The sequence below is a fragment of the Cydia fagiglandana genome, chromosome 14, assembly GCF_963556715.1.
Source record: "Cydia fagiglandana chromosome 14, ilCydFagi1.1, whole genome shotgun sequence".
NCBI classification, from domain to species: domain Eukaryota; kingdom Metazoa; phylum Arthropoda; class Insecta; order Lepidoptera; family Tortricidae; genus Cydia; species Cydia fagiglandana.
The window spans coordinates 3,404,642-3,432,064 of NC_085945.1; the positions used below are offsets into that span (position 1 = coordinate 3,404,642).

General features: G+C 40.6%; 1 protein-coding gene across 1 annotated transcript; it reads left to right on the top strand.

Moving 5' to 3' along the window:
- The first annotated feature begins 427 nt into the window (after positions 1-427).
- LOC134670669 (peptidyl-prolyl cis-trans isomerase D) lies at positions 428-27,281 on the top strand. Its single transcript, XM_063528484.1, has 8 exons — positions 428-500; positions 18,230-18,367; positions 21,446-21,552; positions 22,080-22,268; positions 22,973-23,089; positions 24,990-25,158; positions 25,351-25,454; positions 26,275-27,281. The coding sequence occupies exons 3-8, from the start codon at positions 21,460-21,462 to the stop codon at positions 26,527-26,529; spliced, it is 927 nt and encodes a 308-aa protein (XP_063384554.1). The 5' UTR covers positions 428-500; positions 18,230-18,367; positions 21,446-21,459; the 3' UTR covers positions 26,530-27,281.
- The last annotated feature ends 142 nt before the right edge of the window (positions 27,282-27,423 follow it).

The window sequence follows — 27,423 nt, forward strand, 5'->3', positions numbered from 1 at the left end:
ACAATTACTGGGGATCGAACCCAGACCCTCTGTGCAAACAGAAAAAGCGAACGTTTACAAACTGAGCCAAATAGTTCTTAGATGGGTTGACGAAATTTAGCTACTCCTTCTCAAATTAAAATTAGTTAAAATTAAATATCTAAATACCGCCTAAACCAGCGATAATTTTTTTCTGCATTTTTTGCTATTAACTCTGTAAACATGTTTCAAAAAGAAAATAGGCTTATGATATCGATACGACTATTTGTTTAGGAGCCAGGTATCACGACTCCGCCATTTTTAAAAAATTCCAAAAACCGGATTGACAAAAAAAATTTATTTAGTCATAAAATTCGGTCACAAAATTTCACGAGAATCGGTTAAGAATTGCGACCTGTAGAGGAGAACATCCGGACATACGAAAGCAAAATGCCCGAGTCAAAACGTAGACCTTCGCTTCGCTTCGGTCAATGAAAACAATTCTATCGTGTTCCTAGATGTATCAATTGATGGCGAGAAAGGTCAGTATTGGATATATTTTAAGTTAAAAAGTGAATTTTTAAAGTGCATGTGCAACGCGTTTCTGGGTCAATCGATTCTGTAGGACAAGGACACGAGACTCGTTACTGCATTGCATTATTTATTGTATATTTCAAGTTCATTTATGTTCGCGATGTTTATGTATTAGAACATAAATATGTTACGTTCCTATGCGCGTTTACTTAATAAAAAAGTCATTATGTTTTTTTTTATGGACATAAATAGGGTGTCATTATTTGCTACTTTGTTCTAAAAATAGATATAATTACACCGCCATAGCGTAGGTTGGTAATTGAATGGTATAAAGGGCCTTGATTTATGTGAGTTTTGTATTAGCTATTGTACCTTAGCCTGTAATGGTATTAGATTTTTTTTTTTTTACTATGTACATGTCTATTGTCTTTACATGTGTACATGTCTGTTTTTCAAAATAGAACTCTGTGTCCCTGGTGAAAAAAGGTATGTCTCGGGCAGCGCAGTTGTAAAAGGATGTAAGTTCTAAGTCACATCTGTGCCCATTTTACTCCTAAGCTGCATGAGACTTGTATCCTTTTCCACTAGGGCAACAGAACTTTGATTCTACTTTATATGTATTTTATGTATATATAAGTATTTATATATATGTGTATATTATCTAGACACGCGGCAGCGTGTCAAGCCAAGTTCAAGCAAAGGAACTGGCTAGCCAGCGCCAAGTGTAATATTACACGAACCACTTGGTGCCACTTTTGACCCTTCTATAACTCAAAACATCTTTAACGTAAACACATAAAACTACGTGTGTTTAATTATATCCATAAGGACATCTAGAAGCCCAAATTTCATGAAGCTAGCTCAAACGGTTATAAAGATATGAAGGTCAAAAAGTCGTAAATTTTAAGACTGACTGACATACCTATAGTACCTAAACCTAACCTACTTCCAGATGACCTAGAAGGATGAAATTTGGAATCCAGCTCAGTTATTGTGTGAAAGCGTAGGAAAAAATCTAAAAATTAAAAAAAGTTATAAAATAGGGGGGGTCCCCATACAAAAAAATCATTTTTTATTGTGACTGACATATGAGTACCTAAACCTAACCTACTTCCAGATGACCTAGAAGGATGAAATTTGGAATCCAGCTCGGTTATTGTGTGTAAGCGTAGGAAAAAATCTAAAAACAAAAAAAAGTTAATAAATAGGGGGGGTTCCCATACAAATTTCTTTTTTATTGTGACTGGCATATAGTACCTAAACCTAACCTACTTCCAGATGACCTAGAAGGATGAAATTTGGAATCCAGCTCGGTAATTGTGTGTAAGCGTAGGAAAAAATCTAAAAATAAAAAAAGTTAAAAAATAGGGGTGGTCCCCATACAAAAAACCTGTAATACGCGCTAAACAACCGGCCAACGGTGTGTCGTTGGCGGCGCGCGGCACCACATAATTAATACAAAGAACAGAAGTAAAAAACATGCAGCGGAAACACAAGAAAAAACATTAAATCTCCATACCTGCCTAGTTTTCTTTACAAAAAGTATTGATATCCCATCAAAAACATAAATGTAAAAAAGGAGAGCCAAGTTCAATACAAAAATTATGCTTGGCTGTGGGGTTCGCCGCAAAAAGAATGGAGATTTAAATGAGTGCCAAGTTCTATGCAAAATCCAAATATGTATTTATAGGAACAAAATAACATTATAAACAAGTATTAAACTCTATTTCTTTGCTTTATTGGATACCTATAACAATTGCTGTTATTTAAAAAAAATGTGAGATCTTAAACCCATACAACCATTTCCAGTCGCCGTTACGACGCGGTGTAGACACATCTTGTGTCGACACCGTCTGTTTCGGTCACAATTCCAGTCGCAGAGTCGTCGCCGTGTCGACACAGTTACCAGAAATGGGGAAGGGTCGACACATGACACAAAGTGACATAAAGTGTGGTCGCCGTGTGCACACATTGTTACTAGTTTGCGACTACTTTATGCCAAAATCATTCGTTCATTCGTTCATTTTGTTCCTGTCAAATGGAAACTGTCAGATGGAAAAATAGTTAAATAAAAATAAGTGACATTAATACGCCATCTCTAAAACGGATTACAAGACGTAATTATATATTGTTTGCATTTATATTACAATAGGACTTAAATTATTATGGGGAATTAAACTGCTCGAGTGATTTGATAAACTAAGTGTAATATAATCAACGCGCCACCAAATTGTTTTAGTTTAGCCGGAAATGAAATTGTTTACTTCTCAGTGCCTGTGTTCATAAATATATTATTTGATGCATTTTTAGTACTTCGATGCGTATACTATACTTAAATAACAGAAATAACGCTTTACATACTACGAAACTTGTTAATTATGATGTATAAATATGGTTTAAGGCTGAGAAATATTGCAGTCACAAAGTAGTCGCAAATGTTTCGACTTTGTGTCGACTCTGTGTAGACACATGACACGCGCTGTCAAAAGTAATAACAAAGTTATTGGATTTGCAAAATGGCTCCTTGTGTTCATTTGTTTTCAGATATTCTCAAAGTGTAAAAATGCCGTGGTCAGAGATGGGACTTAATAGATTAACTGTTTATTCGACTAATTAATGGAATAAAAAAAGTTAATTCTCAAATTTTAATCACGATTAGTTTAGTCGACCTAACATAGATTGAAATTGAATTAATCTGAACATTAATCGAATAAATTATCGATTAAATCTCGGTTGGAAGTTGACAGGGGGCCATTTATGTACGTAAAAATAATAGAAATGTCTTGCATGCAGATGGTAGCCAAACACTTTGTCATAAAAGTCGAGATGGGTGTCGATTTATAGCTTTTAGGGAGTGCCGATTTCTAAAATGATGACCATTTTGGAATCCAAAATGGCGGCCATGCACTGTGTCATAAAAGTCGTCATGGATGTCGTTTTATACGTTTTAGGGGGCCCCAATTTTGAAAATGATGACCATTTTGGATTCCAAGATGGCGGCCATGCACTATGTCATAAAAGTCGTCATGGATGTCGTTTTATAGGTTTTAGGGGGCCCCGATTTAGAAAATGATGACCATTTTGAAATCCAAAATGGCGGCCATGCACTATGTCATAAAAGTCGTCATGGGTGTCGTTTTATAGGTTTTGGGGGGCGCAGATTTAGAAAATGATGACCATTTTGGATTCTGAAATGGTGGCCATGCACTATGTCATAAAAGTCGTCATGGGTGTCGTTTTATAGGTTTTAGGGGGCGCAGATTTCGAAAACGATGACCATTTTGGATTCCAAGATGGCGGCCATGCACTATGTCATAAAAGTCGTCATGGATGTCGTTTTATAGGTTTTAGGGGGCCCCGCTTTCGAAAATGATGACCATTTTGGAATCCAGAATGGCGGCCATGCACTATGTCATAAAAGTCGTCATGGGTGTCGTTTTATAAGTTTTGGGGGGCGCAGATTTCGAAAATAATAACCATTTTCGATTCCAAAATGGCGGCCATGCACTATGTCATAAAAGTCGTCATGGATGTCGTTTTATGGGTTTTAGGGGGCCCCGATTTAGAAAATGATGACCATTTTGTAATCCAGAGTGGCGGCCATGCACTATGTCATAAAAGTCGTCATGGGTGTCGTTTTATAGGTTTTGGGGGGCGCAGATTTCGAAAATGATGACCATTTTGGAATCCAAAATGGCGGCCATGCACTATGTCTTAAAAGTCGTCATGGATGTCGTTTTATAGGTTTTGGGGGGCTCCAATTTTGAAAATGATGACCATTTTGGAATCCAAAATGGCAGCCATGCACTATGCCATAAAAGTCGTCATGGGTGTCGTTTTATAGGTTTTGGGGGGCGCAGATTTAGAAAATGATGACCATTTTGGATTCCAAAATGGTAGCCATGCACTATGTCATAAAAGTCGTCATGGGTGTCGTTTTATAGGTTTTAGGGGGCGCAGATTTCGAAAACGATGACCATTTTGGATTCCAAGATGGCGGCCATGCACTATGTCATAAAAGTCGTCATGGATGTCGTTTTATAGGTTTTAGGGGACGCAGATTTCGAAAATGATGGCCATTTTGGAATCCAAAATGGCGGCCATGCACTATGTTATAAAAGTTGTCATGGGTGTCGTTTTATAGGTTTTAGGAGGCCATGATTTCGAAAATGATGACCATTTTGGAATCCAAAATGGCGGCCATGCAGTATGTCATAAAAGTCGTCATGGCTGTCGTTTTATAGGTTTTAGAGAGCGCAGATTTCGAAAATAATAACTATTTTGGAATCCAAGATGGCGGCCATGCACTATGTTAAAAGTCGACATGGATGTCGTTTTGTTGGTCATGGTCATCATTTTCGAAATCTGCTCTTCCTAACACCTATAAATCAACATCTATGACGGCTTATATGACAAAGTGCACGGCAGACATCTTGGAATCCAAAATGGTCATCATTTTCGAATTCTGCATTCCCTAAAACCTATAAAACGATATCCATGACGACTTTTATGACAAAATACGTAGCCGCCATCTTGGAATATAAAATGATCATAATTTACGAATTCTGCACGCCCTAAAACCTATAAATCGACATCCGTGACGACGCAAGTTATCTTTATTTTCAGATCTAACAAATTGCTACAGAATACAAAGGACAAAAAAAGAAGCGAGGAGGTAATGAAACAAGCAAAAATACAGATGATTCCTCGACGCAATTGGATGCTTCTTAAATTGTGTCCAGATTTTTTTGTCATAAAAGTTTTTATTTTTCACATATTACTCTCACAAGTTCGGTGACATTTCGACCTTGTAATTTTTTAAGTAAATGTTTTTGTTTATCTATGAGGATCTCACTAGAATAATATAATCAAGGTATGTTTATATTTGATGATTGAAATAGTAACGCAAAAAAAAAAAATATATATTTGTGTTTATATTCCTGCCGAAGACTTTTATTTTTCCTTTTCCTTCTACACAAGTTTGGTCAAGTAATAAGAATTTAGGGCTCTCAATTTTATTTTGACTTCTACAACAGTAAAGCTACGAGGCCATGTTTGGTATCGTTTTCGTATAAATGCGCAGTACCAAATTTAGTTATGGTATCACATTGACACCATTCCAAAGTAAAAACATATAAACTTACTTTCTTTTAAACTCCTCTTCACGCTTAAACTGCTGAACAGTTTTAATTTAAATTTAGTACACATATATTTTGAGTCCCGAGACAGGACATAAAAAGTTATCTCAAAAATCATCCTTTAAAGGTGTGAAATGAGGTGTAGGGGGGAATTCAGAATTGACTTCTTGAAGTTAATACTGTTTAAGTTTAGGTTTGAAGTCATGTTTTTTTTATCATTTTTAACTAAATCAAAGATGTAGACCATCCCAAATTTAATATAAATCGGTTCAGCGGTTATTGATTTCCCGTACAAATTTCCACGCCACTTTTCACACCTTCAAAAGGTTGCTTGGTTATAAGATCTATCCTATGTCCTGTTCCGGGACGCAAACTATTTCTATACCAAATTTCAACGAAATCGGTTCAGCGGTTAAGCGTCAAGAGGAGTTTAAAAAAAACCGGCCAAGTGCGAGTCGGACGAGCGTATTAAGGGTTCCGTACATTAAGTCCGACGCGCGCTTAACTGCACATTTCTAATAGGTTTTCCTGTCATCTATAGGTAAAGAACTATTTTGTGTATTCAGACGGACAGACATACAGACGCACGAGTGATCCTATAAGGATTCCGTTTTTTGCTTTTGAGGTACGGAACCCTAAAAAGATTTTTTTTAATTTTGTGGAATGGTGTCAATGTGATACCTTAAATGGATTCAGCAACCCAGATTTATACGAAAACGATACCATACACGGCCTAGCACCTTCACTGATGTAGATATATCAAGATAATATTGAGAGCCCTAAATAAACTTTCAAGAGCGGATATCTCAAAAACTATTCAACATATCGAAAAAATTGACTGAATAAACTTGTAACAAATTAAATTAACTTTCATTTTGTATAAGTGGCCATGTCGCTAAGATGCATAGTTTCCGAGATATAATCGAAAAACCGGAAAATGGGACCATCAAAGCCCCCTCTCTTCCCCCTGCTCAAGGGCTACGGCCGGGGACTTTTGATATGTTCACCTCCTAACTTGTCCAAACCAAGTTACAGAGTCAAAAATTGTGTTCCGAGCATTTCCCTCTACAACGTTTTGGAGCATTCGTTGGCTGACCTAAGTAGCTTATTGCATTTCTTTAAAAACTTTTCTGTAAAAGGTTGACGGGTGTTGGGTGTTTATATGGTTTTCATTTGCATCGCCCATGATGACTTACTAGAATTACTTACGAGCACACGAGACACTAATAGTAGTTTGACAAACCTTGGTTTTCAAGAGGTATTTTATATTGACATTTGCTGTCACAAATTTTCTGTCAGATTTAGTCGCAAACCGCACGCAAAGTGCACACAAATGTGTCGACACCTTGTTACGGAAAAGTGTACACACGGCGACGACACTTTGTTTCGAAACAATTCTAGACACATTGTGTGGACTCTGTTACGACACATCTGACATTTAGTTACCACTTTGATGATTCTGCGACTGGAATGGTTATATGGGAAGTAGGTTAGATTTGGCTTGGCCAGTTTTTATCAGAATTACAAAATATATATGTTGAATAACTTTATAAAATGATTGATGTAATGAAAACTGGCCAAGTCAAATCTAACCTGCTTTAAGATCTCGCATTTTTTTTAAATAACAGCAATTGTTATAGGTATCCAATAAAGCAAAGAAATAGAGTTTAATACTTGTTTATAATGTTATTTTGTTCCTATAAATACATATTTGGATTTTGCATAGAACTTGGCACTCATTTAAATCTCCATTCTTTTTGCGGCGAACCCCACAGCCAAGCATAATTTTTGTATTGAACTTGGCTCTCCTTTTTTACATTTATGTTTTTGATGGGATATATATTGTCGTCTAGTACCTACAACACAAGCCTTATTGAGCTTACTGTGGGACTAGGTCGATCTGTGTAAATTGTCCTATAATATTTATTTATTTATGGATTTCTTACTACCTAGTTGGCAGCGTTGGCACATTAGGGGTCATCCATTAATTACATCACACGTTTAGGGGGAGGGAGGGGGCCAAGAAAATGTGACATATTGTGACATGGGGGAGGGGGGAGACACAAACTTTGTGACGTCACTTTAACTTCATCAGTAACCGAAAATTTATTAAAATTATTTTATTCGCTGTACATTTAAATAACAAGTTTTTAAAACGATAAACGTTTTTATTCGTTTAATTTTCTTTCCTAAGCAGTTTTGGGTTATAAAATTACTAAAAAATATTTTGATAAAATATTAATAATACTTAGGTACTCATTGTCCACCCAAACTTCAATCCATAGACCGGTATACTATTCACTTTTGCTACAATAGTCCCAATGCCTGCTGAGACCGGTTCATGGGTGTCTATTGTTGCACCTGTGAACGGGTTCCAGCAGGCGTTCTACATGACATTAAAGCTCTCCAAGGGGCCTCTACGTGTTGGATCTGTGTCCCCACGCAAGCCTATCAAAAAACCGGGATTATAGGCCCGTGATATCGAAGGAAATACTTAGGTACTTACTTAATTCGATTTGGTGATTTCGTAGAAAAAATGTGACGTCATAATAGGGGGGGAGGGCTTTGCCAAATGTGACCAAGTGTGACAAGGAGGGGGGAAGGGGTAAAAAAACCTAGAAATTCGTGTGACGTAATTAATGGTTGGCCCCTTATATTGGTGACTTGACCCAATGTATTATTCAATCAACTTAAGAGTGCTATTACATTTCGGGGTTGAGCGAGTTTAGGTATTTTACGCGCTGCGGCTGGCCGTGCGAGCTCAGTATTCCGATCCCTTCTACCACACTCGCACTACAATGATGGATTAAACATTCTTGATCCTTCGCGAAGCATATTGAAATCAACCATAACAACACTAACTTTACTTAACTTATAAAGTCCTAAAACTGTTATTTGGTAAGTACGAAAATACTAAATGCAGTGCAAATGTACATAGGGGCTGTTCATAAATTACGTCATCTATTTTTGACCCCCCCATCCCTCAAATCATCCAAAAATCATGCTTCGGATGACTCTGTTTCCTCCTACGTCATGCTACCATCATCCGATGTCCAGACCCCCCCCCCCCCCTCCTCCCATTTGAAACGACGTAATTTATGAATAGCCCCATACTCGTACTTATGAACGTATATTACTCGAAAGAAATTATAGGTACTCGCTTATTTACAAGAAACAAGTTACAAGAAACTGAAGATACACAGGGTCTGATGATGGAGCTGGAAGGTGGCCACGGGTACCAGTCTATCATGTAACTAAACCACTTCGTGTTTGGGCTCGTTTGATTCGTCCCAACAAGATCTTTGACACTGAAGATACACAGGGTCTGATGATGGAGCTGGAAGGTGGTCACCATTACCAATCAACCATACAACTAAACCACATCGTGTTTAGGCTCGTTTTATTCATCTCAACAAGATCTTTGACACTATATAGGTGATACTCAGAGTCTGATGATGGAGCTGGAAGTTGGTTACCGGTACCAATCAACCATGCAACTAAACCACTTCATGTTTAGGCTCGTTTGACTAGTCTCAACAAGATCTTTGACACTAGGTGATACTCAGAGTCTGATGATGGAGCCGGAAGGTGGTCACCCGGTACCAATCAACCATGCAACTAAACCACTTCATGTTTAGGCTCGTTTTATTAGTCTCAACAAGATCTTTGACACTAGGTGATACTCAGAGTCTGATGATGGAGCTGGAAGGTGGTCACCGGTACCAATCAACCATGCAACTAAACCACTTCGTGTTTAGACTCGTTTGATTCGTCTCAACAAGATCTTTAACACTAGGTGATAAACCAAACACGAAGCCCAAACACGAAGTGGTTCAGTTATGTGATAGACTGGTACCCGTCGCCACCTTCGAGCTCCATCATCAGACCCTGAGTAGTATCTTGTGTCAAAGATCTTGTTGCGACGAATCAAATGAGCCCAAACACGAAGTGGTTCAGTTACATGGTAGACTGGTACCCGTGGCCACAGTCCAGCTCCATCGTCAGACCTTGAGTACTAACTTGTGTCCAAGGTCTTGTTGAGACGAATCAAACGAGCCCAAACATGAAGTGGTTCAGTTACATGATAGCAGTGTTGGCAAAAAATCAATTCGAATTGACGATTGAGATTGATCAATTCGAATTGACGATTGACGAAACTAATTCTGAATCTACTGATTGAAGATTGACGATTACTAATCGTTTTGGAACATTTTCGGGACTTTCCTTGAAATTAACCGGTAGCGTTCAAAATCGATATCCGAGGTGCCCAAAGGTTTCGAAACTTGTTTCCGAGGGAAATATTGAGAGATGTCCTTTATTGGGACATTTCTAGAAATTACCCGATTGCGTTTAAAATCGATATCTGAGCTAAACAGAGGTTCCTAAACATTTTTTCAACTGCAATATTGAAAGGTGTCCTGTTTTGGGACATTTTAGTGACATTCTTTGAAAGTGACTGATTGCATTCAAAATCGATATCTGAGATGCAAAATATGGTTTCAACGGCAATATTTAGATTCTACACTTTAGCCGCGTACTTACTTTACGACCTGCATTACGCTACCCTGCTGAAAAAAGGTCATTTTTCGGTATTGCCGTCAGAAACATGTTTCGAAACCTTTGGGCACCTCAGATATCGATTTTGAACGCAATCGGTTAATTGGAAGAAATGTATCATAAATGTCCAGAAAAAAAGGAAACTCCGTTTGTATTGCCGTCGGAAACATGTTACGGAACCTTTGGAAATCTCAGATATCGTTTTAAAGTGCCAACGATCAATTTAAAAAAATGTCCCGAAATGGAAGGGACATCCTTCAATACTGACGTCAGAAACATTTTTCGGGACCTATGGTCGACATCGATTACGAATATGAACGTAATTGGCCAATTTCGAAAAATGTCCCTAAAAGGGACATCAGTCAATACTGACATCAGGAACATGTTTTCGAACCTCTGGGAACCTCAGATATCGACTTTAAGTCCAGTAAGTAAGTCCCTAAAAAGGACACCTTTGAAAACTAATCTTAGGGAAGGGAAAGGGACCCTAGGTTAATCTAGATTGAGAATTGATTTAATCCGAATTGAGGATTGATGCGTTAATTCCAATTGATTCAATCGGATTGACGCGTCAATCAGAATTAAATCAATTCGAATTGATCAATTCGGATTGATAATTCGGATTGACGCGTCAATTCGATTGATCAATCCGGATTGATTTAGTTCAGATTGATGCCAACACTGCATGATAGACAGGTACCCGTCGCCACCTTCGAGCTCCATCATCAGATCCTGAGTACTATCTTGTGTCAAAGATCTTGTTGAAACGAATCAAACGAGCCCAAACACGAAATGGTTTAGTTGCATGGTTGATTAGTACCGGTGACCACATTCCGGCTCCATCATCAGACCCTGAGTACTATCTTGTGTCAAAGATCTTGTTGAGAAGAATAAAACGAGCCTAAACACGAAGTGGTTTAGTTGCATGGTTGATTGGTACCGGTGACCACCTTCCGGCTCCATCATCAGACCCTGAGTACTATCTTGTGTCAAAGATCTTGTTGAGACGAATGAAACGAGCCCAAACACGAAGTGGTTTAGTTGCATGGTTGATTGGTACCGGTGACCACCTTCCGGCTCCATCATCAGACCCTGAGTACTATCTTGTGTCAAAGATCTTGTTGAGACGAATCAAACGAGCCCAAACACGAAATGGTTTAGTTGCATGGTTGATTAGTACCGGTGACCACATTCCGGCTCCATCATCAGACCCTGAGTACTATCTTAATAATAATAATAATAAGCCCGCAGGGCAGCTTGTGGCGAGCTGTTGGGGAGTAACGACCCCACGGACCCGAGTGCTCCCGAGAGTCGGTCAGGGTCTCCGTCTCCGGCGTGTCTTCGTCGGTCGGAGTGGACCCCAAGGGGACCCGCAGGACTCTCAGCTCTGGCTTGCCTTCATTGGCCGTCCAGAGAGGAGTCGTTAGAGCTATATGCTCCAGGGGTGGAAGTGAAAGATGCATAAGACGCGAGTTGGCACAGTGGCTGTTAACAGCCACTGGGTAGAAAGCGGCGCACACCTCTCGACACCCCTGAGCCGCTCACACCGATGTTGCTCCTGGTCGTCTTCGCGACGGCAGTTTCAGGGGCCCATCTAGTTAGCGGCAAGTCACCGCCTGCCTCGATAACTTGTGTAAACATTGTTATGGCAGGTGTCCGTACGTCTTTGTAATAACCCAGTCTCATAGTCCACCCAAACTTCAATCCATAGACCGGTATACTGTTCTCTTTTTCTACAATAGTCCCAATGCCTGCTGAGACCGGTTCATGGGTGTCTATTGTTGCACCTGTGAACGGGTTCCAGCAGGCGTTCTACATGACATAAAAACTCTCCAAGGGGCCTCTACGTGTTGGATCTGTGTCCCCACGCAAGCCTATAAAAAAAACCGGGATTTACAGGCCCGTGATTCCAAAAAAGGAGATACAAATAATAATAACAGCCACTGGGTAGAAAGCGGCGCACACCTCTCGACACCCCTGAGCCGCTCACACCGGTGTTGCCCTTGAGCCATCCTAGATGTCGCTTTTTTGTGGGGGCCCATCTTGTGAGGGCGAGTCACCGTCTGCCGGAAAAAAAATTGCATACCGTTTTATTAGGCAGGCGTCCGGTTTTTTACCCCATAGCTCAGTACTAGTCCATCGCTTTCACCCAATAACCTAGTTCATTTTAGATTTCATCAACTCTCAATAGCCCTTACACCCTGGCGGGTGCTGCCTCTGCGTGCGTCCCATGACACGGGTAAGGGCAGCATCCGCTCGGTGTACCCCTTACATTTCATTAAAGTGTCAAAAGGGCCTCTACGTGTTGGCTTCGGCTCCGCGCACGCCTCCCAAAGGTCCGGAACACCATTGTTCCGTGATGGGAAAGACATACAATAATAATAATAATATATTCTTTATTGTGCACCACATAATGAAAAGGAATACAGAAAAAGAACAGATATTACATTAGGTAACAACAGGCGGTCTTATCGCTCAAAAGCGATCTCTTCCAGACAACCTTTGGGTAGCAGGAAACCAATAACTTACAACAATGAACGGATAGTGCAGATACGAGATTACGTAGAATACTAATAGAATAGCCTCACATATCAAGAATAAATATAAAAGATATATTAAAGAATTATTCTAAGTAAATACTAGTGTCCGACCGAAACATGTTTTTTTGCCGAAACCGAAACCGAAACCGAATGTTCGGCTTTGGCTCTAGTTTCGGCCGAAACCGAAACCGAAACCGAAACTTTTGTAGACTTGTTAAAATCGTTGAAAAAATTTCATAAAACCCCGTTTATTATGGGGCTGTCAACACCCAATATCCTTGAAATTGATGTTACTTAAGCAGTTTTTTAAGAAAATTACTAGAGTTAGATAATTTTGCAAAGATTTTGATAACACACGCAGTGCAAGTGTTATTTTAAACGTCAAAACTTCCATGAAATTATGACGTATAAATAACATTTGCACTAGTTGCACTGCGTATTTTATCAAAATCATTGCAAAATTTTCTTGGTCTAACTCTATTCATTCACCAGTCAAGTTAACATGTAGATACAGGGTGAACCAAAAAACCAACCAAAAACGCGAGCGCGAAATTTTTTATTGACAATATCGCAACGCCGGGTACCAATCTTCACCTGGGCCTAAAAGTCCGAAGTGCCCCAGCGAGGCGAACTTTCATGCGAAGTCAAAGTCGTGCTTGAGGCTCCAGGATAAGTAGTTGAGCACAGACTCCAACCAATGTCCATTGTATTAAAAAGCGAGACCGCAGGCCGAGCATGGCGCAGCGAGGCCAAAGGCTAAGCTGAAGTAGAGGACATGTGGATCACAAACCAATAGTAAATTGAGGTAAAATCACTCATTCACTCCGAAACAATAAGACAGTGTGCGCGTTATAGGTATTGACAGCCTCTTAAGACTGCGTCGACTGTCCGAGTGGCGCCCTCATCAGTGAAATTGTGTTTTATAATAAACCAATTAATTTCTGTACCTATACCTACATGAATCAGTATAATATGTAGGTACATATTAATATTGTTGTCCTACTTATTCCCCAACTTTTGGTCTTCCGAAGTACCATTTCGTAAGTTTCGGCCCGGCCGAAAGGTTCGGCTGTTTTTTGGCCGAAACCGAAACTACAGCCGAAACATGATTTTTTGGCCGAAACTGGCCGAAACCGAAACCGAAACCGAACCTTCGGTCGGACACTAGTAAATACAATAAATATATAAAATACATATATATATATATATATATATATATATATATATATATATATATATATATATATATATATATATATACATATATACATACATAAATAAATAAAGGCAAATTAAGGCAGTGACAGATAACGGGATTTTAAAAGGTTTTTAAATATGGAAAGCGATTTGGCGCATCTTATATCCGACGGCAAAGCATTCCACAATCGAACAGCCCGAAAAGTGAAGGAGGTATTATAAAATTTAGAAGAAGAAGAAGGAGGAGCAAGGAGATGCTTCTCCGCACACCGCGCAGAAGAGAGATATTTAAAACGTTCTTTAAGGTAAGGGGGGGTAGTGGGGTTGAAGAGAATGTTATAAAGAAGGGTGAGAATGTGAGAGTTGCGACGCAGACGAATTGGCAACCACTTGAGCTTGGTTCGAAATTCCGAGACGTGGTCAAATTTGCGCAGGCCATATATGAATCTAATACAAGCATTTTGTAGTCGTTCTAGTTTGTTTAGCTGGTCCTCCGTAATATCCAGGTAACAAATGTCGGCGTAATCTAGTATGGGAAGAAGAAGAGATTGTGCAAGCGCAATTTTGGTGGCAAGCGGTAAAAAGTTACGAACTCTACGAAGTGACCCCAAGGAAGCAAACAATTTCCTACTGATCTCACTAATCTGTGGTATCCACGAAAGTGTACGATCTATTAGAATACCAAGATTCTTTACTTGACTCGAATAAGGAACCTGGACGCCATCAAACACTATGGCTGGTAAGCTGTGCAAGTCAATCCGAGAGGTGAGTTGAGGACTACCTAAAATTATGGCCTGCGTTTTAGCCGGATTCACTTTCAGTCCATAGCGTTTACTCCAACTGGAGATGCATTCCAAGTCCCGGTTCGTGGAGCTAACAGTTTGAGAGAGATCACTAATTGCACACTGCGAGTAAATTTGGAGGTCGTCGGCATAGAGGTGGTATGAAGAGGAAATATCACTAGTAATTTTATTAATAAATATTGAAAATAGGAGAGGAGACAACACGCCGCCTTGCGGTACACCGGCCAACGTGCTGCACCACGAAGAACAAGAGGAATCTATTTTCACGCGTTGCCGACGGCCTTCAAGATAGCTATGAAACCAATCAATGACTGAAGGGGAAATGTTATGTGTTATCTTGTGTCAAAGATCTTGTTGAGACGAATAAAACGAGCCTAAACACGAAGTGGTTTAGTTGCATGGTTGATTGGTACCGGTGACCACCTTCCGGCTCCATCATCAGACCCTGAGTACTATCTTGTGTCAAAGATCTTGTTGAGACGAATCAAACGAGCCCAAACACGAAATGGTTTAGTTGCATGGTTGATTAGTACCGGTGACCACATTCCGGCTCCATCATCAGACCCTGAGTACTATCTTGTGTCAAAGATCTTGTTGAGACGAATAAAACGAGCCCAAACACGAAATGGTTTAGTTGCATGGTTGATTAGTACCGGTGACCACATTCCGGCTCCATCATCAGACCCTGAGTACTATCTTGTGTCAAAGATCTTGTTGAGATGAATAAAACGAGCCTAAACACAAAGTGGTTTAGTTGCATGGTTGATTGGTACCGGTGACCTCCTTCCGGCTCCATCATCAGACCCTGAGTACTATCTTGAGTCAAATAAATACATAGAATGTCAGGTCGTTTCAAATATTTTTAATTCTGTCCGGTAGTTTATTAAACTGTACCATTATAAATTATAATACTATAAAAACAGTGCTAGGATCAAAGTCTCTCGTTGCGGTTTACACGCACACAGTATAGCGTTTTACACGGCGCCCGCCGCACACAATGATAAAAAACCTCGTCGTCGCCGTTGAAAATGTGCGGAGCCGACCGACACACGTCCTGCCTGTACAAGCTCTGCCGCGGCACTGAGCTGGCGAGCGCGCGTCATCGGTAATATAGAGTAGTTTTCAAAAAATTGCCAAAAAATTATAGTAGAATTTCATAAACACTAATGTATACCAACAGTATAAGTAAACGTTGCAGATTGCTTGAGTATGAAAATGACTTCGATATTAAGTAGATTTTCGTAGAAATTGACACTTGTTTCGGAGAGAAAATTGAGTTCGTTTTACTTTGATTTTCTCTTTCTCAAAGGTATGTAGGAAAAATATCGTTTGATATGCCTAAAGTACAGGGTATTAGTAATACAAAATAGCCAGGTTTAGCAGAGTAAACTTCTCAACATTTCCAAATAAGAGCTTGCCGTTCAGTGCTTCACGCGGTTTTTCGGAAACGACCATCAGAAAAAAATTCATTACTAATTTAATAAGTCCTTTTTCTAATATTTACAACGATATTTAAAAAGATAAGAAGACGCTTTTACTGGAACAAGTACTCATTGTTTCTAATAATGAGCACAAAGTCCTGAATTTCGTCGACTAGTATCATCAATTTTGCATTATTTCGACTTTTCTTGTAAGAGCGCTCTTAAAATTTGTAATGCAAATATGTATATGCATGATGACAATGCCATTTCTTTGTAGTTTTACATGTGTGTAAAATGTATAATTATTGGTGCAATAAAGAATATTTACTTACTTACTTACTTGCGTAATACATAATAGGTGTCCATTTTGATTTATGATTGCTGGTAGTGAGTAGCTACTTTTGGTATTTTGGCCTTTTAAAATTAATATTTGCTAGCGGTTCTGTACAGATTTAGTACATAGTTATTTTCATTCGTATTTCTAAGAAAATGTATGTCTCTTGCTATTTCAGTCAGTCTCGGTACAAGAAGTACATAGGTCGATTGAAGTAGCATGACAAATACGAATGTTTCCGAGAAAATACGAAGGAAAACAATTATGCACTACATCTGTGGCCTGTTTATCAAAAGCTAGTAACTTGTAATATAAATGAAAGTCCCTTTCTAACAAAAGCTGTCAAAAGGGGACTTCAACTTGTATTACAAGTTACAAGGTTTCAATAAACGGGCCCCTTACTCACTGTACCCATACCTACATGTAACATACCATGGATTTGGTTTGTTAATATTCACTGTCAGCATAAATAATCTCAATATAAAAAAAATAGTAACAATCCCTGTGAGATCCCTGGTTAATTTTCAATAATTCACTAATTCAGCTAAGCCTATTTCTATGGTTTTTTTATCTCTTCCGTAATGAGTCAGGTTACAAGTACAATTTTCAAGGTACTGCTTATCTCAATCCTAATAGTATTTAGATAATCAACCATGCCATTTAGAACTTAAGGTTGAATTTAGAAATTGTTAATAAAATTGAAGCAAAGTATGCTTTTGCTGGAATTCATTTTACTATATTATTATCAACTAAACTTCTTGAAATGTATTTCTTATCAAGATTCCTGCGTAAATATTATTAAATTGTAATTGATTTCAAGCGCCGTTAAATATCACCTTTAGACTAACTAAACAAAAACTTAGTAAATGCTAGAAAGACTGAGTAGAATATTAGAACTATGGGGTCATCCATTAATTACGTCACACGAATTTCTGGGTTTTTTGACCCCTCCCCCCTCCTTGTCACACTTGGTCACGTTTGGCAAACCCCTCCCCCCTAGTGTGACGTCACATTTTTTCTACGAAATCGCCAAATCGAATTAAGTAAGTACCTAAGTATTATTAATATTTTATCAAAATATTTTTGACGATATAAATATTAGTAATTTTATAACCCAAAACTGCTTAGGAAAGAAGATTATCGTTTTAAAAACTTGTTATTTAAATGTACAGCGAATAAAATAATTTAAATAAATTTTCGGTTACTTATGAAGTTAAAGTGACGTCACAAAGTTTGTGTCTCACCCCTCCCCCATGTCACAATATGTCACATTTTCTTGACCCCCTCCCTCCCCCTAAACGTGTGATGTAATTAATGGATGACCCCTATGCTAGAATATTATAATGCACGAAGGTTGATATTGGTCTGTTGCCGCGCGCGTCAATTGACGTCTTTTTGGTCTATCTCTTAAGAAATAAAGAACCGATTGAGTACATGCTCTTTTTTCCTTTTTAGGGTTCCGTAACCAAAGGGTAAAAACGGGACCCTATAACTAAGACTCCGCTGTCCGTCTGTCTGTCACCAGGCTATATCGATCTAGGCAGTTGAAGTTAAGTTGCCGCTATAACAACAAATACTAAAAACAAAATACTTAAAATAAATATTTAAGTGGGGCTCCCATGCAACAAACGTGACTTTTTTGCCGTTTTTTGCGTAAATGGTACGGAACCCATCGCGCGCGAGCCTGACTCGTACTTGGCTGTTTTTTTTTTAATTCGCAACTAAACTGAGAGTGTGATTGTTACAGCTAGCCGCATAGTGATCGAGCTACGTAACGACATAGTTCCGCGAACGGCAGAGAACTTCCGCGCCCTCTGCACCGGGGAGAAGGGAGTCGGCGCCAGCGGGAAGCCCCTACATTACAAAGGCACCAAATTTCACAAAGGTATGGTTTTCTTATTCTTCGTTTCTTCATACGAAACAAGGGGTCGCAGTACAAGGGGTGAAAGGGGTTGCAACGCAACCAGGGGTCTCTAAACTTTTTTACCTGAGGGCCATATTGCGCCGCACAATTTTCGCGCGGGCCACCGTCGGCGTCGAAGAGGGGAGGGGGTGTATCTGTTTGCTGCTGTTAGGGCTGAACACCTGGTGGCTGGCTCCCGCAGGCCGGATTGGAACGCTGTCGGCGGGCCGGATTGGAACGCTTCGCGGGCCGCATATGGCCCGCGTGCCGGGGTTTGGAGAGCCCTGCTCTAGGCCGACCGCTTAAATGAGTCCGCGCCTGCGCGGTACGGGGGCGACGGGGTAGGACGACTAAGGGCGGCGGGGAAGGCGCGGGCGGCGTACGACGCCTGCACTATTGCGCATTTGCATTGTGCTTACTTGAGCGGTCGGTCTGTAAAGTCAGTGGCGGATTTGCAGTGTTGGCCGCCAGGGCCGGATTAAGCATGTCGGGGCCCCTAGGCAGTGCGAGGCTCAGGCCCCCCTACAGCCAATTCTGCGCACAGCATATTTAGTACAGAGAAATAAACTTGCGTTTTTAATTTCAATCTTCAGGCGTCGGCCGAGCCGATCCAAATCGAACGATGGCTTTGTCGCTCTTATTGAGTAGACATAAAGCTTTATTCTATCGGTTTTTGCCAATTCCGCGTCGCGTCAAGTGTGAAGAGGGCCCTTTAGGCCAATTCCCAGTGGAATACCAAAGATGTGAGCTTCAGCGTCACTTTCCTTCTACCTCTAATCACTAATGGCAAATTTTAAGCGAGGCTAAAGGCTACGCTCAACGAGTTCCGCAAAGTTAATTTACTCAATAGTTAATATTTTGCGAGGCTGAATAGCGATTTTCCGACCATAAGACTAAACGCTGAGCCACATGATTAGTATCAACCTAATAATAAAGAATTTCCATATGTAACAATTACTTAAATTACTAGAGTTAGACCAAGATAAGCCTGCAACAATTTCGATAGCACTCGCAGTGCAAGTGTTATTTTAAACGTAAACCATTTTTCCTGAAAACCCCATTATTATATTACCTACAATTTTAGAACAGGTACGCAGAATACGCCCCGTATACTAGCTGTAACGCAGCGGTCGGCAACCTTTTAGCAGCCAAGGGCCACATAGCAGCTAACGAAGTGGACGCGGGCCGCACTTTGTTAGTATTTATGACTTTATCAGACATTGTCGTTTGTCAATATTACATACAAAATAGCCAGCGAGGCTCGCGGGCCACGAGTAAGAGGTTCGCGGGCCGCTGGTTGCCGACCGCTGCGTGTAACGTATTGCTTCAATTTTATTACAGTATTTCATTAATTTAAAGAATGGATCGAAAAAAAAAACAATAACAAAGCACACTAATTATTATAAGAATAAAAAAATTACCCATGAATTTTGACCCTATGGAACAAAATTTTATTTGGTTCGCGCTGAGCCGCGAGGGCCCCCTAGCCGCGGCGGGGCCCCCTAGCCGCGGCGGGGCCCCCTAGCCGAGGCGGGGCCCCTAGGCAGTTGCCTACTTTGACTTAGGGTTAATCCGGCCCTGTTGGCCGCCCTAGCAGGAAGCCACCGACCATTGTGACAAATGTAGAATGGGTGACAAAAGCAGAATAGGACTAAGAACTTGACGAAAAACAAAAGAGACGACCGAAGACGATACCTGGTTTATGTAGGTACTTACCTAGTAAGTGTATGTACAATGCATTTGCTCTCGATTAAAATGTGTAAAAATGAATATAAAAACTACACTTTCGCGTCAATTGTAGTCCCAGGTATGCTCTTTTAGCGCCCATACATACATACTCATCCATTCTTTAACTTATTATTTCTACTCTCGTGTCGAGGTTCCCCTAAACAGTGGATGCCTAGAAAGCAGCGGTGCTGACCTGACAGCCCTGACCGTGGCGTCTCTCAGGGCAGATTCAGGGCAGGAGTGCGCGCACGCGGGACATGCCAACAGGCCCAGTAGACAACATGCCAATCGCTAACGCTACGTAGCGAACGAAACGCAATTGTCACTGTCACACTAATATGGAAGTGATAGAGAGACACAAAGCGATTCGATAGCGAAGCGCAAGCGATCGTCACCTTGGCTAGGTCGCTAGGTGCGCCATGGTTTACGGTGCTGTCATCATCATCATCATCATTTCAGCCTTTATACGTCCCACTGCTGAGCACAGGCCTCCTCTCGAGCGCGAGAGGGCTTGGGCTATAGTCCCCACGCTAGCCCAATGCGGATTGGGGACTTCACATACACCTTTAAATTTCTTCGCAGATGTATGCAGGTTTCCTCACGATGTTTTTCCTTCACCGAAAAGCGACTGGTAAATATCAAATGATATTTCGTACATAAGTTCCGAAAAACTCATTGGTACGAGCCGAGGTTTGAACCCGCGACCTCCAGATTGCAAGTCGCACGCTCTTACCGCTAGGCCACCAGCGCTTTTATTTCTTAGTACGGTGCTGTGTCGCAAGCATATTGTGGCCACGAAGCAAGCCCCATCCGATCCGACCATGCTCTGTTTACAACGGCCAACCTGAGATCTAAGCCTGTTCAGCGCCTTCCAGATAGGCCATCATCATCATCAAATCAGCCAGAGGATGTCCACTGCTGGACATAGACCTCCCCCAAAGAGTGCCACAATAACCGGTCTTGCGCCACCCGCATCCAGCGGACTCCCGCGTCCTTTACCAGGTCGTCAGTCCACCTGCCGGTCAGATAGGCCATGCTTCTTTATATTTGTATTTCTTGTTTCTAGACTATTTGAGTGTCCCACTGCTGGGCAAAGGCCTCTCCCCTTGTTTTCCATGACTTCCGATTTGGTGTTTCCTCCGGCCATTCAGCAAGCTGGCCAGGTCATCCCGCCATCTCCGTTTGGGCCTGCCGCGTCCACGTCCCTCTACCAGCATCCACTTGGAGGCTAAGCTAGCCAACCTCTCCAGATGCATGCGGTAGACGTTACTGGCCCAGTCCCATTTGCGCCTAGTGTTTTATATATATTTGTATTTATATTATTTATTCCAGGGTTGTCACAGTTCATGGTGCAGGGCGGAGACACGGTGAGGAACGATGGCACAAGCGGCGAGAGCATATACGGACCCACGTTTGAAGATGAGAACTTTAAACTGCCGGTAGGTAATTGTCATTCACCCATAATTCATAAAACTTTACGAGCCTGATTTAGTTCAATCATGTTTTATCCTATTCTTACAAATACATAAGTCAACATGACAGATAAAGACAAACGATTCATAGATCATTCGGGCCATTAACGCGTTGCGTTTCCACCAGAGATGTGCGAGAATTCATAGCAAATAAATAATGATTATTAAGAATCATGAAATGAGTTTTTATTAGGGTTCCGTACCCAAAGGGTAAAAACGGGACCCTATTACTAAGACTCCGCTGTCCGTCCCTCTGTCTGTCTGTCACCAGGCTGTATCTCTTGAACCGTGATAGCTTAGGCAGTTGAAATTTTCACAGATGATGTATTCCTGTTGCCGCTAACAACAAATACTAAAAACAGAATGTAATAAATATTTAAGTGGGGTTTTTGTGTACCTAAAGGTACGGAACCCTTCGTGTGCGAGTCCGACTCGCACTTGGCCGGTTTTTAATGTTTTGTCCAAACTGTTAACTCTGCGGTTTTTTTCTTCAGCACGACCCCGGAGTCCTTAGCATGGCGAACAAAGGCCGGCCGCACACGAACGGCTCACAATTCTGCATCACGTCTCAACCGTGTCTACACTTGGACGGCACGAACGTCGTGTTCGGCCGGGTCCTTAGCGGGCTCGGGCTCGTGACAGAGATGCAACTATACGGCGAGCAGGACGGGAAACTTAGACTGGTACGTTGAAACTTTTTTAGAGTAGGTTTTGCGAACGCTTCAGTTGTAGATTGGTATATTCTTGTGGCTTTTCTTATGTGGTGCTGGTGCTACCCTCTACCATCTCTGTCTCTGAGTCCATCCTAGCTGTATCATCTGGATCTGCCATCTAGTAGATTTTAAGAAAAAAAAAACTTAAATTTGCACACACACGCGCACGCGCGCGCAAAACACACACACACACACACACACACACACACACACACACACACACACACACACGCACATGCACGCACGCACGCACGCACACACACAAACACACACACACAACTGAATGAAACTCGCATGCCAGTTCTCCCATCGTTTAAATGAGCTCTTAACATTAATTATGGCTTATGTACAGTCACCTGCAATAATATGTTACACAACGAAGGCCGAAAAATTATGGGACGCGTTCTTATTGCGCTACAAATAAGACCCTGTCAGATATTTTTGCGGCCTTCGTTGTATAACATGTTATTGCAGGTACATTATAGATATTTTCTATGCAATAAAATTTGACAAATATTACTTTATATGTAATTAATTTTTTTGTGTATATATAAATGTAATTAATGCATGAGATCGACTCAATTAAAATCTAAAATAGAGTTTTGTTTGTAAACTTTCTTTTTAATTTGTGTAATAACCAGTTTAAATTTTTTTTTTCATTGTTTTTATTTCAGGATTGCGTCATAGAAGACTGCGGTGAGGTGATAGGAAATTGGCGAGACTGGATCTGGGACGAAGAAGACAGAATTACAGACTATCCTGAGGACCATCCACAGTTAGAAGAACTATCGGTAGGTATACCATATGTGACTCATCACCATCAGCTTCCTTACTTTATCATGTCATATCAATGTGGTGCTGGCGAAGAATGCTTGGGGTATCGTGGACCGAACACCGCACCAACGTCTCCATACTCCAAGAGCTCGGCATCAAGCAGCGTCTACCCTCCATCGTTCAGGCTCGCATCCTCACTTTCTTTGGACACGTTTCTCGACGTGGAGATGTATCCATAGAGCGACTGGTGGTGCAAGGCAGAGTAGAAGGTACCCGAGCGCGAGGCAGGTCGCCCATGAGGTGGACGGACCAAATAAAGGCAGCAATGGACGGTCCCTTGCACGAATGCGCTAAACGCGCAGCCGTCAGGGAGGAGTGGAGGCGAGCCGTCAAACGTGTCACAAAGGGAGACTTCCAATGATGGCCACGACCGCTCTGTCAAGAGTGACCCGATCAAGAAGATGATCATATCATATCATTTTATTCATAAAATTATAAACTTTACTTGTCAAAAGGGTAATTAATTAATATTTATAATTATAATTACAATTCATTAAAATAATATTCATCATCATCACTTAAAATAAAATAGAACAGTATAGAAATAATCAATTGAATTGAAATATGCAAATAAATAAAATTTAAAATTAAATAACCGTTAGATCAATATTAATTCAGAGTTCAGACATGTAATAAAAGGCATACTTTATCCTGGCATTTATGCCACGGCTCATGGGAGCCTGGGGTCCGCTTGACAATTAATCCCAAGCTTTGGCGTAGGCACTAGTTTTTACGAAAGCGACTGCCATCTGACCTTCCAACCCAGAGGGTAAACTAGGCCTTATCGGGATTAGTCCGGTTTCCTTACAATGTTTTCATCGAAAAGCGAATGGTAAATATCAAATGATATTTCGTACATAAGTTCTGTAAAACTTATTGGTACGAGCCGAGGTTTGAACCCGCGACCTTCGGATTCAAAGTTGCACGCCTTGACCTAGCGGTAAGAGCCTAGCGGCCACCAGCGCTCCTTCATATACATAACTAGCTTGTTAATTCCGTCCTGTGCTCTAGTTATGAAAACGGAAATGAAACCCTGCAACCCTGCATACTATACATAAGGTTGGTTTTCTTAATTGTTAGGGTTCCGTGCCTCAAAAGGAATAAGTTTTTGGCAAAAAATTTCATTTTATGGTACAAGCTTTTATCGCTGACTGTACTTTTCTTACGACAGACAACTAATACTCATCGAGACAATTCCCAATAACCCCTAACACAATTTATGTTGCTTTGTTTCATCACAGAGTTCCTATGGCCACCTCCTGTCTCCATCATCAGATCAGTTCGACAGTACCATATTATTGTATTGTCATCAGAACTACATACAGCTATAATATTTTAAACTTTCGCGTTTTGAATACATATTAACTCACATTATAGACGGGTCTAACGCGAATTATATTCAATTACCTTTATTTACCGACGTTTCGACACAGGTTTCACTGGTCGTGGTCGCGGCTGACTGATTGTCCCAGCAAAATGTCAAAACAGAGATTTGTGCATCTACCCGACGAAAAGCATACACATACATACAGCTATACATATACATACAGCTGCCAATTTTCATGACGCTACGATCCTTGGAAGATGGTTAAATTAGTTACCTTCGATTCCATTACATAGTTACATACAGGTTGACCTAATAAAAGCTTGTTAAAAAAAATGGAACCCTTATAGGATCACTCGTAGTGCGTCTGTCTGTCCGACCATTCCCTCTCTGAAACTACTGGGTCAAAAATTTTGAAAAAAATACACAAAATAGTTCTTTACCAATAAATTATTTAATAAAAATTAGGTAATGTACCATTGGAACGCGAGTCCGACTCGCACTTGACCGGTTTTTCTTTTCTTTTTTTACAGATAGAAACATTATTAAACTATGTAAGCACAATAAAAACCTTCGGCAACAAATACTTCGCCGAGGGCAGATACAAGCGGGCCGTACGGAAATACGACAAGAGTTTAAGATACATCGCGCATCTCATGGAGCTGTTCCAGCGAGCGCCACATCCTGAACCCCTCATGCCGTGTGAGTACACCTCCATATGTTTCTATACATTACAACCATCATGCCTTGTAATGACAAAAGTTTAAGATACATCGCGCATCTTATGGAGCTGTACCAGCGAGCGCCACACCCTGAACCCCTCGTGCCGTGTGAGTACACCTCCATATGTTTCTATACATTACAACCATAACATACAATAACATTATGTTTCAGCGTTCAACAAGGCAGTGATGTACACACAGCAGTGCAATTTGAACTTAGCGGCGTGCCACGTCAAGCTAGAAAACTTCCAGGCCTGCCTCAAGTGCTGTACTGAGGTAATTCCTAATATTATACTTATTTTAGTTTTTATAGTACATATGGTGATACTTTACCGCACTAGTGCGATAATTAGCACATGACATAACTATACCGGGTGTGGCCTGTAACACTAGCAAATAATTAAAACAGATTGTACTCCTCAAACGGTGACATTTTTTTTCTACAACTTTTAAAAATTATGAAGTATAAAGACTCCCTATTTTTCATACAAAATAAATATTATCTTCAATGGACGCCATCGCCACGCCATATCATTGTGATTGCTTGTCACGCCTTAAACATAACGAAATTCACAATACATTGCGTCTTAGAATAAACTTTAAAGTGTATTAAAAATCAAACCACAAGTTATTTTTAAAAGTTGCTGAACAAATGTTGGTCAATATGAGAAGTACAGCCTACAGTTTAATTTTTTGCTCATATTACAGGCCACACCCGGTATACAAAATTCTAAGGGCCATATTATGTACTGTAAAAAGTATGATACATGTGCGAATAGGTAATTCGCAACTCGTGTTGATTTAAAACACTCCCTATATCTGTATCCTTAGGTATTTAAATAAAAGTAAACAAATAAATTGTACATTTTCGGGTAGTTATAACATTTATTGGTTAACCAACCAAATACAAAATACAATGCCTGGATCAGTCACTGAACGACCTAACTTTAACCTACATTATTTGATCGTGTAATGTTTTCATCTACCCTCAACTGGCATAAGGAGCCATTTGAGGGTATATTATGTTTACTTTTATTTAAATACCTAAAGATACAGACTATAGATTTATTTATTTGATTTTAACTTTGTCCCCCAGGTCCTCTCCTTAGACCCCCGCAACGAGAAGGCCCTGTACCGGCGCGGGCAGTCCCACTACGCCCTCAAAAACTACGAGGCGGCCCTCAGCGACCTCAAAACTGCCGACGAGGTCTGCCCCAACAATAAAGCGGTGCTCAAACTGTTAGAACAGGTCCGGATATCCAACAAAAGGTACAACGACGTCCAAAAACAGCGCTTGTCAAAGTTTTTTCGTGACCAAAAGACGGAGAGCGTCCCAATCGGACATCACTGAGTTAAGACTGAAAGTACTGATTTATACTTTTAAGTAATATGCAAATGAGACCTTGTGACGTGGAAATCAAAATGGCCAAAGATGAAGCGAGTTTACTGATTTGTCCAATTAATTCTGATTATTTGTTATTTTTTTAATAAGTACCCTCATAAAAATATGAGCTTAACTTCTGGAGCCCATTTTTCGAACGATATTAAATTAATATTATTAGTCCACGAAACTGTCAAATCGTAGAAACACACCATTTAATAGAGTAACAAGAATTGCTAGTTTAAAGCGTATATCAGGCGTGGCTCACTCCGCGATTTCGTCGCTTTGCAACAGGTAGCTAAAAGTACATCCGTTCGACCCCAATTTTGGGGTTTGCCATAATCCGCGCGTGGCGCTGTCGCCACCTAGCGGCCATATGTGCTGATCGTGACAGACGCGTTTTGTTAGAGAGCGAGTCTTCTGTACCTAGTACTATTATTTATTGTGGTATTAGATAAAAATCATAACAATTATAATACATAGGCAAAGGGGTAGATAATACTTGGGGTTTCAATCGATGTGAGAAGGGCGGCACTGTCGTCGAACCCAAGCCTGTCAAATCGTAAGGGTTGCCATGACAACACACTAATAATATTAGACTAATATCGTTCCAGAAATGGGCCTCTGTTTATATGTGGACCAATTTTTATTTTGTTGTAGATTTTTTTCATCACACCTCGGTAAAATTTTTTGGATGGGTAGTTTACCCTATTCTGTACAATTGTACAGTCGCCATCAGATACATCGGAGCGGCCAAGGCGCTCACAAATATCTGAACACGCCTCTATTGTCAGGGCGTTAGAGTGCGTGTTCAGATATTATGAACACCTTGGCCGCTCCGATATATCTGATGGCGATTGTACA